At 35.3% G+C, this 17,543-nt stretch overlaps 1 protein-coding gene across 6 annotated transcripts in view; it reads left to right on the forward strand.

The window, feature by feature from the left end:
* Positions 1-17,543, forward strand: part of LOC102742235 (multidrug resistance-associated protein 1-like) — a 90,921-nt gene that overhangs the window by 26,433 nt on the left and 46,945 nt on the right. For 5 of the 6 annotated variants that reach the window (XR_014138724.1, XM_081798747.1, XM_081798770.1 and 2 more), the window contains 8 exons: positions 2,780-3,034; positions 5,779-5,844; positions 7,869-8,006; positions 9,842-9,988; positions 11,760-11,844; positions 11,930-11,996; positions 12,388-12,514; positions 16,942-17,118. Coding sequence is in view for 5 of the 6 variants with exons in the window: in XM_081798747.1 (XP_081654873.1) it covers positions 2,780-3,034; positions 5,779-5,844; positions 7,869-8,006; positions 9,842-9,988; positions 11,760-11,844; positions 11,930-11,996; positions 12,388-12,514; positions 16,942-17,118 (1,062 nt within the window). In the remaining variant the exon portion in view is untranslated. The remainder of the gene's footprint in view (positions 1-2,779; positions 3,035-5,778; positions 5,845-7,868; positions 8,007-9,841; positions 9,989-11,759; positions 11,845-11,929; positions 11,997-12,387; positions 12,515-16,941; positions 17,119-17,543) is intronic. The other variant, XM_081798761.1, reaches the window with a different exon arrangement.

Genomic DNA, 17,543 nt, shown 5'->3' on the forward strand with positions numbered 1-17,543 from the left:
GACATTGCTGCTATGAACATTGGGGTGCATATGGCCCTTCTTTTCACTACATCTGTATCTTTGGGGTAAATACCCAGTAATGCAATTGCTGGGTCATAGGGTAGCTCTATTTTTAATTTTTTGAAGAACCTCCACACTGTTTTCCAAAGTGGCTATACCAACTTGCATTCCCACCAACAGTGTAAGAGGGTTCCCCTTTCTCCACAACCTGTCCTACATTTGTAGTTTCTTGCCTTGCCAATTTAACCATTTTAACTGGTGTAAGGTGGTATCTCAATGTGGTTTTGATTTGAATTTCCCTGATGACTAATGATGTTGAGCATTTTTTCATGTGTCTGTTAGCCATTTGTATGTCTTCTTTGGAGAAGTGTCTGTTCATGTCTTCTGCCCATTTTTTGACTTGATTATTTGTTTTTTGGGTGTTGAGTTTGAGAAGTTCTTTATAGATCAACAGGAAGAAATTGACAACCTGAATATATATTTATATCTTGTGTGTGTGTGTGTGTGTGTGTGTGTGTGATTTCCTGAAATTTCTCCATGCTTTAAGTCTTTTTAAAAAGTCATTTCATTTTAAAAATATGTTTTCTCGGGGCGCCTGGGTGGCTCAGATGGTTAAGGGTCTACCTTCAGCTCAGGTCATGATCTCAGGGTCCTGGGATCGAGTCCCACTTCCTCTGCCTGCCACTCCCCCTGCTTGTACTCTCCCTCTCTCTCTCTCTGGCATATAAATAAATAAAATCTTTTTAAAAAATATGTTTTCTCTAATTTCTGGGAAAAGTTTTTGAACATATCTACTCATAGTTTAAGAATTCCATTTGTTCTAATATCCATTTGGATTTTTGGTGCCTCCATTACATTTTTAAAAATTTGACAGTTGTGCTTTTAATTTGAAGTAATTTTTCTATTCTTACTCATTTTTAGTCGTTATCATGTTCTTTCACTATAAAGATTACAGAGAGATATTCATATATTTTTTATGTTTCTTGTGATATGTTTTTTCCAATAGGAGGTCATTCATTTGATTCCTTGGCTAATTTAGCTACTTTGAACTCTTCAATCTGCTAGTATTTTCATAAATACTAAATACTATTTATCTTTTCCTTCTAGAAGTATGAGAGGAAATATATTTGTTTATAATTATAAGTTGCTGGTGGATTCTATTAGAGATCAATGGACCTCTCTGAAGAAATGTTAGAGACTTAATGAAATGAGAGTTCCTGTGCTTGGATTTCCATTGTTTCACTTGGCTGCATTGGGTGGTCAGTAACGTATCAGGAGGAGGTTAAAGAGCTACCTTTGGAGGAGACATGGCTAAAGCTTCATTGTCGTAGGGACTAGTATTTTTTCCTTTTTTCTCTCTTGTGGCAGTAGTAGTCATTCTGTTTTATCATCAGCACAGCTGTCCCCCCTTACTAGTCAGTAACAGAAATGTTTCCAATTTACTGCATAGAAATTTAAATGAGGATTGAACACTGCAGTAGCCATAGCGCTTGGGGGATCCTGGCACCTTGTGAACCTCCCAGGGCTGACCCTGTGGCCTCCCCCTTTGCGTGAAGCCCTCCTGCTTTAAGCTTCGGAATGTTAGAAGAGGTCCACTGAAGCCCCTGACTACTTATTTTCCACATGAACCTTTTATTGGGGGGTGGGGGTGGGACTTTGTATTACCCATTTATTGAGAAAACAGACTTTGAGTGCCTCCTGTAGTTTCTCATTTACTCTTGCTTGTTCCACCTCTCTATCCTGTCTCTTTAAATCAGTGTAGTGGAAATTCCTTGAAATTCTTGGCATATGAATGGACTTTTGCCTGGCTTCCAGTACACATACCAATTCTCCACGACTTTGACAATTTATTTATGCATTTCACTGGGAATTTTAAATGGGTGGAGAATTTAATAAATGAATTTCTGAGATCAACCTTAGTAAGAGTTACCAATAATTAAGCTTGGGAATATTGAATTCAATATCCAAATATTAAAATAACGTGCACAGGAAGTGAGAATTGGGCTTTGGAAGAAAAGATATATTTCCATCTGCTCCAAGAAGCCTTTCCAGTATTTTTATCTCTCTAAATTCCCATGGCCCTTCTTAACTATTTTTATGCTTACGATCATCCTGTGTGGGAGGTATATGTGGGTGGGTGGGGGGGTGGACTCCACAACCAAATTATAATCTTCTTGAGAATTGGGACAGTGTCATTTTTAAATTTTCTAGTTTCAAGCATAGTACATAGCATCAGTATTCATTTGATATTTATTGGATCAGTTATGTACTTTGTACTGATAAAATTTAGAAGGTTTAGCATTATAGGGGTGCCAGCAAATAGAGGGGATCCCCAATGCTAGAAATCTAGAATAGATTTTTTTGTGTGTGTGAGTTCTATGCCCAATGTGGGGCTTGAATTCATGACCTGGAGATCAAGAGTCACATGCTGTCCTGACTGAGCCAGCTAGGTGCCCCTAGAATAGATTTCTTTTTGCAATTTTGTAATCGACAGCTTGTAGAGGGCTTTTGGTGAATATATTTGCTTGAGAATCCAAATGTTACTCTCTACCAATATGCAGTGAAGTTTAAAACTGTGTGTTTTGATCAGTAATTGTATTTTTCTTCATCTAAAAGCATTTTTAAAAGTTTCAGTATTTCATAATCCTAACACATAAATAATCTTTTAGATTTTCCTAAATATATATTGAAAATTGATATTAAAAGTTACCATTGTTTGACGATAAAGATGCCCCACGGTCTACAGAACTCTTTAAATATTTTGCCTCTCTTTTTTCAGGCCCTACTTTTATCTAATGTTTCTCAAAAGAGGTTTTCAACTGGGGAAGTTATTAACTTGATGTCAGCGGATGCCCAGCAGCTCATGGACTTGACAGCAAACCTCAATCTCCTCTGGTCAGCCCCTTTTCAGATCCTGATGGCCATGTCACTCCTTTGGCAAGAGCTGGGTCCCGCTGTGTTAGCAGGGGTAGCAGTCCTTGTGTTTGTTATACCAATAAATGCTTTAGCTGCAACTAGAGTAAAAAAGCTAAAGGTAAGAAAAAGACTGCCTCATGTTACATATGTCAAACAGAAGCTGAATTTTCTGACTGGAGTCGACAATAACCATCTAGTTAATTCTGTACATGTGGAAATAATCCAGATTTATCATTCATTCATTCATTCAACCAGTATTTTTTTTTTTTAAAAAAGATTTTATTTATTTATTTGAGAGAGAGAGAATGAGAGAGAGCAAGCACATGAGAGGGGGGAGGGTCAGAGGGAGAAGCAGACTCCCTGCCGAGCAGGGAGCCCGATGCGGGACTCGATCCAGGGACTCCGGGATCATGACCTGAGTCGAAGGCAGTCGCTCAACCAGCTGAGCCACCCGGGCGCCCCACATTCAACCAGTATTGATTGGACATCTGTTCTGTGCCAAAGTACAGCAGTGAGGAGACCTGATAAGTTCCAGCTTTCATTAAAGAAGACAGGCATTAAGAAATAAATAAAGAACATAATGCCTGGTGTTAATTTGTATACAAAGAAATATAACTTAGGCGAGGGTGATAGAATAACAACGAGAGGGCCATTTCACATACAGGGGCAGTAAAGTCCTCAGGAAAGAAACAATGTATCAGCAGGGTAAGGGAGGAATCCATGTGGATGTCTGAGAAAAAGATTTACTAAGCAGAAGAAACAGTGTGCACACAGCCTGGAGGTAAGGGTATGCTCATTTTGTCTGAAGAGTGGGCCACGGTGAGCAAGGCGTGACTGCATACAGCAAGTAGATAGTAAGTGCTTAACTGAATTCATTTAAATATTCTTCCTTTACATTCAGTCATTCATCTTACTATCAATACATTTTTTGACATCTGACATGTACCAGACAGTGTGCACTATGCTGTACTGTAGGAAAGGAGAGACAGGACACAGTTCACTGCACTGAAAAGCCACGCACGCTGTCAGGGGAGAGACAAATGATTTCACGTGTTAAAGTAACCACACAGGTGCAGATGTATGGCTTATGACACTTATTTTATTATTTTAAATGGATCAAAGATTAATAATACCTATGTATGGAATAAGATCTATGTATGGACATGGAAATATGTCAATCATATGTTAGGGGAAAAAAGAAAGAAACATATGTATGTATGTACATGTGTATATTATGCATATATGTACATAAATATCCTTAATCCAGTTTTTAAAATGTGAATATACCAATGCACATGGGTGTGATAGAGAGGCATAAATGAAGTTATATAGATATAGATATAAATGGACTTGTATAAGCATAGAAATAATCTAGAGATAAAGCACCACTCTTTTAAGAATAGTTACCTATAGGGGCGCCTGGGTGGCTCAGTCGGTTAGGTCGTCAGCTCTTGATCTCAGCTCAGACCTTGATCTCAGGGTCGTGAGTTCAACCCCACACCCAGCATGGAGCCTACATTTAAGGAAAAAAAAAAAAAGTTACCTGTAAAGTAGAATTAGATGGAAAGAGGGGAGATTTTTCACTTATTACTTTAATACATTTAAGTGATGAAGGTTTATGCCTTCTTTTATATTTTTCTGAATTTTTAAAATTGAAATTACCAAATAATTACCAAAAAGATGACTAGTCTTTAAAGGTGAGAGCTAGAATATACCATATAACTATGAAATAATTATGGATTATTAACACACTAGTATTTAGAATAACAAGCTTGTTTATAATTTTAATAAATACTTTTAAACTAGCTTTTTAAAAAATTCTGTATTTTAAGTAATTTAGATTCAAATATTTAGGAATGGAAATAGATTTGGGGGACCTTAATATAGGGCCCTAAAAATTTCAAAGAGACTGCAATATTATGTACAAATATGCTAAGCAGAAAATATGCCTTTAATCACACAAACAGTATTATGGATGTTAACTTGTAAATGTGTCCTTTGTTAGATATACAGATATTGTACTTATTATTATTTAAATCATAATTATGACAATATTATTGGAAGAAATCCTTAAGAAGCAATACGTAAGCAATGATAAGTATAAAATAATATAAATGTTAAATATTTGAATAAATATACAGTAATTACGTAAGATTTGCCAAAAAAGAGTCAGTATTTGAAAATATACATTTTAAGGGGCGCCTGGGTGGCTCAGTCGTTAAGCGTCTGCCTTCGGCTCAGGTCAGGATCCCAGGGTCCTGGGATCGAGCCCCGCATCTGGCTCCTTGCTCGGCGGGAAGCCTGCTTCTCCCTCTCCCACTCCCCCTGCTTGTGTTCCCTCTCTTGATGTGTCTCTGTCAAGTAAATAAATAAAATCTTTAAAAAAAAAAAATATATACATTTTAATCACAAGTATTAACACTCAAGATAGTGTACTTACAGTATACAGACCTTTATTTTTATTCCTGTGATACTTCTCTTATAATATATATGTATTATATATGTAAATAATTGATAGAGTTTGGGAAATTTTATCCCATTTTAATAGAAGATGGATACTATTTTATTATTCAATTTTAAACAAATTACATCTAAATAAATATTATATTTTCTACTATTTTGTAAAATACACAACTTGCTTATATTCTGCTGACTACTTTTAAGTTTTAAAATATCTATTTATAACTAATTTTAACATTATCAATAGAATAATATTATATGAATATTTTAAGATGGTTTTCAACTAAATATTATATAAAATGGAGAGAATAGCCTATATTTTGAAAAATAGCTGTGGGCCATGTTAGTTAAATTATTAACAACCTTTGTCAAATATGCCTTCATTTTTTCCCCCCTGAATAGAAAAGCCAAACGAAGAACAAAGATAAACAGATAAAACTACTCAATGAAATCTTACATGGAATTAAGGTAATATACAAGGAATATGACTTTAATTTCACTATTTAGAATATAGCCATGTTAGTCAATAAATGAATTTTTATCGTTCTTAATATCAAAGTAATTATATAATTGTATATAACATTCTTGGCAGAGTATTTCAGATTTCAGATGTATAGGAATCTTCTTGCTAAAATAGTATTTAAATAAAACCAAATAAAATGCAGGTGTTTTCTCTTTGTTTCTCACCCAACAACTGAACACAAATATCCCAAAAGACACAAAATGTGACTTGTTTGAAGGGATTGGGTAGAAGAGATGGAATGAAGCAGGCAAGAGTGGCCATAACATCATCTTCAGTGTGAAGGCAGATTTATATGGGGGAATGATGACATGTCATTCAGGTTCTTTTATGTGGAATAGAAATGATCATACAAATGTGATTCTGCAAAAGGTATGTTATAAATTATTTGTTCCATAGGAAAGCTACACCCCATGCTAATATTTTGTCTATGATAAAAGAGTGAAACCAACCTCATGAACTTTTAGATAGATGATAGAGATTCAAATCCTGTTGCACCTGGATTATGCTTTATCAGATGTTTCTAAAGGGCAAAATTTACAAAGCCCACATGGAATTTCCTTCTGGAATTGATAATTGCATAGGAAATCTCCTCTGTCTGGTGCATCTATCACTATAAACATAGGTTATGCCCATTATATGTACACATTGATTCACTTTAGAAATCAATAAAAATTATGCTGTATTGTGCTGTGTAGAACTTTCACAACATTGAAAATTACTAAAGTGAAAAACATTGTTAGATAAAAGATACCCTGAAGAGACTGATAATCATTTATTTATCTAAAATTAGGAATAGCCTTAAGTAGCTCTGAAATTTAACTCAGATTAAATTATTGAATAACTGAGATTATGTAATAGGGTCATACACTCCCAAAGTAATGTGATCCAAATGCATCTTGTACCTCTCAGTGGGTTAACTGATAACCCCTGTATTCATAAAAAGGACAGCAATGTATGTTTATAGGTTTTAAATATTGATACTCTTAAAAGGAAATTTATACTATTAGTAGGACTAGGACAGTGTAGATAAAATAAAGAACATCTCCTAAAGATACGAGCAAAGTCTAAAATTTGAAATAGCAGTCCCAGCAGTGAATACACTAGAATACTGGTAGAGGACCAAATATAGGCAAGTTGAAAGTATAGCATAGTTTAAAGGTGTGGGGGGTCGGCATCCCAGGGGTAAGGATAACAGATACCATGGCCTCTCTCTGATAATGATAATAGCTACCATTTAGTGAACATTTTCTATGGATCACACACTGTACTTACCACTTTATATCTGTTTCCTCATATAATTCTTATGAACCCCAAGAAAATAATTTCTCATTCTCATTATCCAAACAAGGAAACAAAGTGTGCAATTAAGGGTCATGTGTAAGTTCACAGAGCCAGTGGAAGATTTTTAGGGTTCTCCAGAGAAACAGAACCAAGAGGATGTGTGTGAATATATATATATTCCAATTTACAATCTCAAAACACCAGTCACCTTTCCTAAAATGGCTTCAAGTCCCATGCCGTCAGTTTCCAAGAAATTGGGAGTCCAGGGAGAGGAGCGTAGCTATTAAGAAATGGGGAGTGGATTGAAGTGAGAGTTGGACCAGCAGGAAAAGTACGAAGATTAAGCTAAACGGAAACTGCTATGGAGTTCATGCCAAGAGCTGGGATGTTGCCAAAGTCTGACTCAAGAATAAGCTATTGGTGGGTAAGAAGGACATAAGGCTAGAGAGAGATGGTGATTTTCCTCTCCCAGCCACCTACCCCATCCCCCGCAAAAAAAAGCCCACAATTCAAGGAAACATTTTGACTCAGCTGAAAATAGGAGCATTTTACTTTATGAGTTCACCATATTTTTTTTTAACTTTTACAATTGTGTGTGGGGGTATGCTGTGTATATTTGCATGTATGCATGTTTTTATTTTTTCTATGATATTGATTATCAAATAGTTATTGTCTGATTCCTTTACAGATCCTCAAACTTTATACATGGGAGCCCTCCTATAAAAAGAAGATTATTGAAATTCGAGAGCAGGAATTGGAAGTTCAAAAATCAGCTGGGTATCTTGCTGTATTTTCTATGCTGACATTAACTTGCATTCCATTCTTGGTGAGTGCGTATAATATTTCCTGTTTTGATTTTCAAATTTGATTTGCAGATTCACCTCCAAATTACTTGGAATTGCAGTGTCCAAAGTGAAATCTATATCTGAAATAAAATTTTCAAGAAATGCAGTCATTGACTTATGTAGATTAGGGAATGGAAGTTTTAAAGAAGGGGAAAATATGTGCATTCTCATTGGTCTGTATTTTTTACACATAATAAGATTTTACTTCTTTGTAAATTTCTCACAGAACAAACATGTGCTAGTCTGTTCTTAAACAATATAACCTGCATTTCAGAGTTTCATTTCAGCTCTGGAATGTCTTGATTTGTGTGATTAATCCCTTTTAAGCACAACCCAACACACACCATATAGAGTTGGGAAGAGAATTAACATTCATTGAATGTTTCTCCTGCATGCCAGATAAGTTATAGAGACTGCCTTATTTCATTCTTGCAATAATAAGGCCTTTGCTTTTTTCATTTTACAATAGGGAATGGAAGTCCATTCTAGTTTGGGAAACATCCTCAAAGTTATAGAATTAATATTTGGAGGCAAATTGGTATGAACTGAGGGCATTCTCCATCATACCATGTACACATTAGGAATCCCATGCTATTTAAACTAGAGTATAAATTGCCTTGAGGTATGAAGCAATGAGTGAAAGCGAGAGGATAACAAAACCACATAGAACTGAAGCATCAGTTTTTTGGGGTTTTTTTAAGATTTTATTTATTTTCTGACAGAGAGAGAGACAGCGGAAGAGGGAACACAAGAAGGGGGAGTGGGAGAGGAAGAAGCAGGCTTCCCGCAGAGCAGGGAGCCCGATGTGGGGCTCAATCCCAGGACCCTGGGATCATGACCTGAGCCGAAGGCAGACACTTAACAACTGAGCCACCCAGGCGCCCCTGAAGCATCAGTTTTAATCAAAGTTACCATTCCTGGTGGTCATAGAGTCAGGAGAAATTCCATAGGTCTCTTTTGTTGGTAATTTAAAATATTGTTATTTTTATTTAAACAAATATGTGGGGATTATGAAAATAAAAGCAATATTTACATTTGGAATTCTTTGGTAAAAATGTCCAAGAAGCATTTGCTTAAGATAAGTCCTAGGTACATGATAGTCAGTACATTCTCATGCATATATGAACTTTTCTGCCTTTTCTAAATGAAACTTACAAGAGTAAATATAAATGTTATGAGCCATAATTTATTCATACTTTCTTCAGTTAATTTTATGACTCACAGAAAGTATAATCATTACATATGAATCAGAATGTATACACACACCATTGGAAAATAAATTTACATAATATACCATCTTGAAAAAAAGATCAATTAGTATACATTTTATTTTATTTTAGTTTTTAAATTTATTTGTCAGAGAGAGAGAGAGTACAAGCAGGGGAAGCAGAAGGCAGAGGGAGAAGCAGACTCCCCGCTGAGCAAGGAGCCTGAAGCAGGACTTGATCCCAGGACCACGGGATCATGATCTGAGCCAAAGGCAGATGCCTAACCAACTGAGCCACCCAGGCACCCCAGTTAGCATACATTTTAAATGGGAGTAATAACTCTGGTAAGAACACAGTGTCTTATAGAAGGGAGCTGGACCGCATGGTCTCAAGGATGCCATGGTCTAAGATACACAGTTGTATGATCTGTATATCTTAGTGAACTGAATATTTATTTTATATTCTTCAGCAATCGTACTGAATAGTACTGAATTTTGGTAAACAACAATAAAAAAGGTTTTAAATTTTTCCCCTAATTTTTGGAACCTTAACTCATCCTGTCTTTAGCACTGAGTAATTGAAGGAAGGAACATGTGTCTATTTTTCAGGTGTCCCTGGTGACATTTGGCATCTATTTCTTATTGGATGAAGGAAACATTTTAACAGCCACCAAAGTGTTCACATCTATGTCTTTGTTTAATATTTTGAGGCTTCCTTTGTTTGATTTACCAATGGTAATCTCAGCTGTGGTCCAGGTACATCCGAAATAAGCTTAAACTAAAAATCATTCATCTACTGGAGTCTGTGGTTTTGCACATTTTCTTTCTTTCTTTTCTTCATTATTTATTTTGCTTTTTGTGGTGGTTTTACACTGCTTTCAAAATTAATCTCCCTGAATTAATGAGTAATAGAAAACATTAAAGAATGGAAGGAATCATGTCTTCTTTGCCTATGCTTTTCTTCTATCAAAATGACTTAACTATTTTAATATAAGATTTTGTTTTCTTTGCTAAGTGTTAGTTTCTTTTATTTAGCTTTTTAAAAGCTGGGGTCAGACGCCATGCCCTCAAAAGGCTCATTTTCTGTTTTCAATTGAAAAATTTTTAGCGAGGTGCTTTCCATGGAACTGGATAGGAATGTTTTCCCAGGGTTCAGCAACATTTCATCTGCACTGAGTGAATAAAGCAGGGAGACAAGTGCATTGCTAATATCAGTCTGCCAACAAACCATGTATGAGGTATTTGGTTCAGGCTACCTTCACTGTAATCTCCAGTCTCTGGAGACTCTTTGAATACTATAAGGAGTAGAAAGCTGCTAAAACCACAGGGAATGTGAAGAAGTGAGTTTCTTGAATCCTCTGCCCTGAGATTTTCTGTTAAATTTTTTGAATGTCAGGTTTGGATTGCCTGGGTGTCCCCCATTGAATCCTTTTTCTCAAGTCTTTTAAACAAAGTGAAGCTTGACTTATTAGAACCCGCTCTTTGATCTAAGAACTTTGCCTTTAAATTTTTATATTTGAATAAATAGTAATTTACAGTTACTTCATAGTAACTATAATAGTAATAATGATATTAAATTATATTAATTATATTGAAATTATAATAATAGTATATTATTTGAATAAAGAATTAGATAGTGAATACCAAGTAATCCACTTTTGTTACAGCATGCCTTTTTTTGTTGTTGTTATTTTACTAATAATGACCAACAGAGGGCATAGAAGTACTATTGATGTGACGCTTTTAACACTTGTTTCATAGCATTCTTCTCTTAAGAAAAATGCCATTCTTAGAATAAGTTTTGTTTTGCTTTTGAAATTAGAATCCAGCTAAAGGTCTGGTATCTCAAAGTGTTCTCCAACTCCTAGTGGTACATTTCTGCCTTCACTAAATAAATACAGAGAGCAATTATCAAAACAAAGAGAGAGAAGGAAAGAGAGAAGCAACCCTGCATACTAATATGATACACTTGGTAAACAAAACCATGGCCCAGTTTCATCTTATCCACTAACAATAGGTGTCTTCTAGCGTCGAGTGAATAAAAATGCACTAGAGATTTCATGTAAGTCAGTTTCAGGAAAACAAAATTGATTTTATTTATCCTAATAGTAGCTAAGCATTTTGTAGCTATTTTACTGAAACCCAGTGTTATAATTGCCAGAGCTATCATTTAATATTCAGAAGCCAAATTCATTCAACAGTTCTGATGTTGTTTTTAAAAACTAATCTTTCTATAATTATTAAGTAGTTATTATGGCTTTCCTAGAGTGTTAAGAAGGAATTTTTGTTTCTTTTTCTCATGCCTTCCTGCATAAATGACATCTGTTTTGATCTTTCATTCTTGAAGCCGTTCTTTCTTTTTAGGAATGAAATTATTTATAAACATTAGAACAATTCAAGCTATGCTTGCTGAATATTTAGTCAGTATCTTCAATTTGCATCACAAATTTTTAATCGTGCTGTAAGTCTTTTTAGTTGAAGTTCTGCTTGACCCCCAAATAAATTCTATCTGTGTTTATTTTGATAGACAAGAATATCATTGAATCGTTTGGAAGACTTTCTCAACACTGAGGAGCTTCATCCTCAAAATATTGAAACAAACTACATAGGAGGTCAGCATTTCCTCTGCATTCAATATTTATTTGACTTCCGGGTTGAAGATAATTGGCTCTAAAATGTATTTATTTTTCTTCTCAGATCATGCCATTGGTTTTACAAATGCTTCCTTCTCTTGGGATAAAACAGGGATTCCAGTACTAAAAAAGTAAGTCATGGTTTGGGGAAAATGAAAAACAAAAATTTTTTTTAGCATTGAATTCTAAAGTGTTCCATATTTTTATTTCTTAGCGTTTTTAAAGGAAAAGATGAATATATTGAAATTTACAAGAATTTTCTTTTTTAACCTCTCATAATACCTTCTGTTTTTATGGATTTTTTTTTTTTTTTACTCTTGTTTTCTATTCATTTCCTCTGTTTCCTCTGCAGCATTTGTTGTTTGCATTTTGTAATGGCTGGGTATTCATAGAATAATTTAGTATCATAGGAATAGCAGCAATTTCAAGGACAATGCTCAGCACTCTAACTTATCTGGGAATAAACATTAAAAATGTAACAAGAACTTCCTATATCATCTCTCTCCTTTTCTTGTCATGCAGCTTGAACATAAAGATTCCAGAAGGAGCTTTAGTAGCTGTTGTAGGGCAGGTTGGATCTGGAAAATCATCTGTACTTTCTGCCATTCTGGGGGAAATGGAGAAACTTACAGGAGTTGTTCAAAGAAAGGTAAAGCCAGCAATACATTCATTCCACATCTCCTAGTGTAATAGGCTATGGCCAACACATGGTTAGCGTCAATAAGAATTTATCAAATCAAATTGAAGATGCAAGTATTTAATGGGTATTTCTAGTTTGTAGCAAACATTTCAATTTCCACAAAAATTGATTAGCTATGGATGGATTAGTAATAGCATTCTGTCCTCCAAATACTTTAGTGAATCATTTATGAATGCTTATGGTAATTGTTTGATGATATTAACTGAATTGCAACCAATTATAGAGAAACTAATGCAATTTATATTTTAATTTGATTTGGTTTCTAATTATCATTCATTACAAAGTTACCTAAGTAATTACAGCCACATTTCTAAGAAGTCTTGTAGTTGCTCAGGGGTAGGATCTTTGACCCAGAAAAAAAAAAATCAGAAAAATAATATATATATATTTTTTATTTTATTATATTATGTTAGTCACCATACATTACATCATTAGTTTTTGATGTAGTGTTCCATGATTCATTGTTTGCGTATAACACCCAGTGCTCCATTCAATACATGCCCTCTTTAATACCCATCACCAGGCTAACCCATCCCCCCCACCCCCCTCCCCTCTAGAACCCTCAGTTTGTTTCTCAAAGTCCATAGTCTTTCATGGTTCGTCTAAATAACAATATTATTTTTAAATACTTTTAAATTTCAGCCCTTGGACTATGGAGAGGACTACTCCAAGCCTTTTGTTCTATTCTTAAAAGTCAATGGGAATAAGAATTCAACAGGTTCTTAATCAACTGTTATTTTTTTGAAACACTAGACTATCTAATGAGTTTAGATTTAACTAACTCTTAGGTAAAATACTAACCTAATTCCTCCTTCTCACTTCTGACAAGATGGAGAAGTTCTATGGATGTGAGACCAGTTTCTTCACAGTTTTCTCTCTAGGAAGAATCAACTCCAACTCTTTCATTTTTCTTCATAATATGTATTTCCTCATATCCTTATGTCTTTCCTGATTCCAGTCCTCTAATGATTAGCCCTTTATTTTTTCTTTTCTCTTTCAGTATTATTATTATTACTTATTTTAGGATCAACTATTGGTATCTGGGACTTTTTCTGATAAGATTATACTTAATGAATACCACTATTTAAACCTTAAGTATGCTGTCTTTGTACCCTTATGTTCTTCATAATGATTGTAGTCAGTCATTTGTCTATAGTTGAAGATGACTGTAACTTATCTTAGGCCAGTGAATATCCTTTAAAAATATGATTGTCATATTGACTTTATTTTCATTTATTTAGTGTCTTCAGCTATTTTTACCAAGCAGTTATTGCACACATACTATGTGCCTGGCACTTAGTACCAGGGAAACAGGCATGAATATGATATACCCCTCTTTTTACAGAGTTTATTGTCTAGTGAGGGAGATACTAAAATCAATTATGACAAGTGTTTAAATCAGATATAAAAAAAATGAAGCAAAGTATAAAAAACAACAAACTCTGAAGAGTTAGAAAAATTATCAGATTTTTACTTGATCTTAAAAAAAATAATTAGGAATTGATCAAGATAAAAACAATATCAATTCTGGATTTCATCTAATGCATTAATGTGCAAAGACCTAGCCTGGTTCTTGGCACAGAGTCTGCTAGCTCCCTGTGAATTTTTATGGTTATTGTTATCTTTATTATGATTGTTGAAGCACTCATGGTAAGATTTAAAGATTATTTCTGATCCTTTGAAAGTTTGAAATTAAGAAAATGTTCATGGTGATGCAAGAAATTATAACAATGCTGTTACTAATCACAAGACAGAGAGGACACCCTTTGTTTATATTAAGCGAGAGTTGTGGAAGAGAGAAGATATTATCTGTCAATATAATTGACAATTTTGTCCTTCGGGAAGTTCTTTGGTCTGGAGCAATGGCAGGATATGAGGATATGGGGATAAATTATTTCCCAAAACATTTTTTTTTTTTTTTTTTAAGAGAGGGAGAGAAGGGTAGGGGAGAGGCAGAGGGAGAGGGAGAGAGAGAATCTTGAGAATCTTAAGCAGGTTCCATGCCCAGCGTGGAGGCCGTCTCGGGGCTCAATCTCACGACCCGGAGATCATGACCCAAGCCAAAACCAAAAGTCATACGCTTAACTGATTGAGCCACCCAGGAACTCCTCAAAACATTTTTAATCCTGAATTTATAACTGTCATTCTTATCATCTCTAATTTAATAATAATAACGAACTTAACACTTAGTGTTTACAAGGTGCTTTTATGTTTTATCTTTCTGTTCCTCAAGGTTTCCTATGAGCACTTTTTTGAGGCATATCATATCACAACATTCAACCTTCAGTCTCCTTGTTCTCAATATCAAAGGTTCACACCAGGCACCATTCATGCAGAGTTTTCAGTATCCAGTGTTCTTTAATGGAACCTTAGGGATTTGGAAGACAGTTTTTGAATTAGCAAAACTTCTATTATGGTTTCATTATTAAGAATAAAATGAATAAAAACACATTTTCATTTGTATATGAAATTAAAATGATAATTATTCTAAAAATTAAAGGAAGAATTTATACCTCTGTGAAAATGGATCAACTCTTCTTCAGCTCCAGTCATACCAACACATCAAGTCTATAGCTCTCAATGTAGTATTTAGTTTCTGTTTTATATTTTGCACCATTGTTCCTGTTCTTCAGTCTTTTTTTCAGTGTTCTTCCTCTGTTCCCCTTATCTTGCTAAGTATACAAATGTTCAAAATTTCTATCACTTGAGAATTGATTTAATATTATTTTAATCAAAGGTTATTCAGGGTAAGGCAATTCAAGAGCAATTACTTTTGTGTTCAAGATCAAGTCAGATCAGAATTACATTGTTTGGGATCAAAAGCCACTCCATGTCTTACGTGCTCAACAAAGAAGAATTAAAAGTTAATCTTTGATTTTTAAAGTACCTGGAGAAATCAAAAGGCTAATAGTTACATACATATACGTAGGTTAGTAGGTCAAAAAGTACTTTAAGTGTCTTGTATTGTGTAGTCAAAATAAATTCTCTAAAATCAGTGTATGGATAGAGTCCATGGGGCAGATTGAAAGGTAAGTCTCTAGTTTAAATATTGTGGGTCCTCTCTAAGAAAAGGAGGGTTTGTTAAAAGGATATATTATACAGTAAACTGTCATGTATTTAGGAATCATTTTGAGTCATAAAGTCATCAAAAAATAAGCATAGGAGCAGTGAGTGTGTGGAAGATATGAATGTGCCACCCAGATACCCTGTCTAGCAAGGGCTTGCCTCCCAGCCCTGGGAGTACACACAGCAAGTTGGCTCCTTCAGGGTTGACCTGCTGACAATGGCCTGGCTGAGGGCCCACAACTGAAAGCGAGGCCAATCTAGCCTAACATGGAACAACTCTGATGGGTAATACTCTATATCTCTCTAGAGGGTTGGACAAAGCTTTGTTGGATCTGGATCACGGTGTGACTTCTCCATCCACCCAATCCTCCTACCTTCTTTCCTTCCACAAGAATTGATCCCAAATAAACAACTTGCACTCCAGGCTCAGTGTTATGCACTAAACTGTGTTCCCCCAAAATTCATATGTTAAAGTCCTAATCCCAAGAATGTGACTGTATTTGGAGATAGAGTCTTTAAAGAGGTAATTAAATTAAGATATAATAGGGTGGGCCTTAATCCAATATGACTGGTGTTCTTTTTTTTTTTTTTTAAAGATTTTTATTTATTTATTTGACAGAGAGAGAGACAGCGAGAGCAGGAACACAAGCAGGGGGAGTGGGAGAGGGAGAAGCAGGCTTCCTGCCGAGCAGGGAGCCCGATGTGGGACTCGATCCCAGGACCCTGGGATCATGACCTGAGCCAAAGGCAGACGCTCAACGACTGAGCCACCCAGGCGCCCATGACTGGTGTTCTTAAGAGAAGAAGAAATTAAGACACACATACCCACACAGAGGGAAGGCCATGTGAAGACTCAAGAAAAGGCAGTCATCCACAAGCTAAGGAGATAGACCTCAGAAGACGTCAACCTTGCAGACAACTTGTCACACTTCTAGCCTCCAGAATTGTGAGAAAAGAAATTTCTGTTGTTTAAGCAATCCAGTCTGTGGTATCTTGTTAACGGCAACTGGAGCTGACTAATACAATCAGCCTCTGCTTCCAGAAAACTCCACCAGAGACAGATAACTTTGATAGAAACTACAGTGAAAGCAAATAAGAAGTACAAAGTAACTCATTTGAAGGGGCCTCTATGAAACGTATAAAATTAAAATGTAAATAGGATATACTTACAGTTAAGAAATAACCTAGTTTTTTAAAAATTCAGTTTAAAGTTAAAGCAAAACTGGACTGAATACGTTCCTTTAATGTGGTGTATGCAACTTTTTCTTTTCCCTTGTTAAGAGCATGTCTTTTATTTCTTCCCTTTTTAGGGTTCTGTGGCTTATGTTGCCCAGCAGGCCTGGATTCAGAATTGCATTTTACAGGAAAACATTCTCTTTGGCTCCATCATGCAGAAGCAGTTTTATGAGCAAGTATTGGAAGCCTGTGCCCTCCTTCCTGATTTGGAGCAGTTACCAAATGGAGATCAAACTGAGATTGGAGAAAGAGTAAGGAAAATATAATTTATCATATGCAGGAATAACACTCCATTCAGCCGTGCTAATAAAATATTTATAGTCTCTTTCCTGAGGTCCTAGAGAGCCATACACAACTATAATCTTTTAAAAATCTTTACAGAATTCCTATGAAAGAGATGGCAATATTAAGGACAAATAATTATCTGTAATTGACTATTTGGAAAACAGATTTAAAATCAGCAGGAAATTCTGTCGTTAGGATCTACGTGGGGGAATGAAAGCCCACCAACTGGATCATCAGCATTTGTTTTCATTGCTGGCTCACTACCTAACGAGTGAATGGTAGTTTGGTTTTTTTTGTTTTTTTTTTTTTCCCTGTGTCTCTTTGCACAAAGTCAAGCCTAGGACAGTAGCAACAGAGTGCCAGTCTCCAGTGGTGGCACCGAGGCCAGGTT

The sequence above is a fragment of the Leptonychotes weddellii genome, chromosome 1 (assembly GCF_054177405.1).
Source record: "Leptonychotes weddellii isolate Sample4059 chromosome 1, ASM5417740v2, whole genome shotgun sequence".
NCBI lineage: Eukaryota > Metazoa > Chordata > Mammalia > Carnivora > Phocidae > Leptonychotes > Leptonychotes weddellii.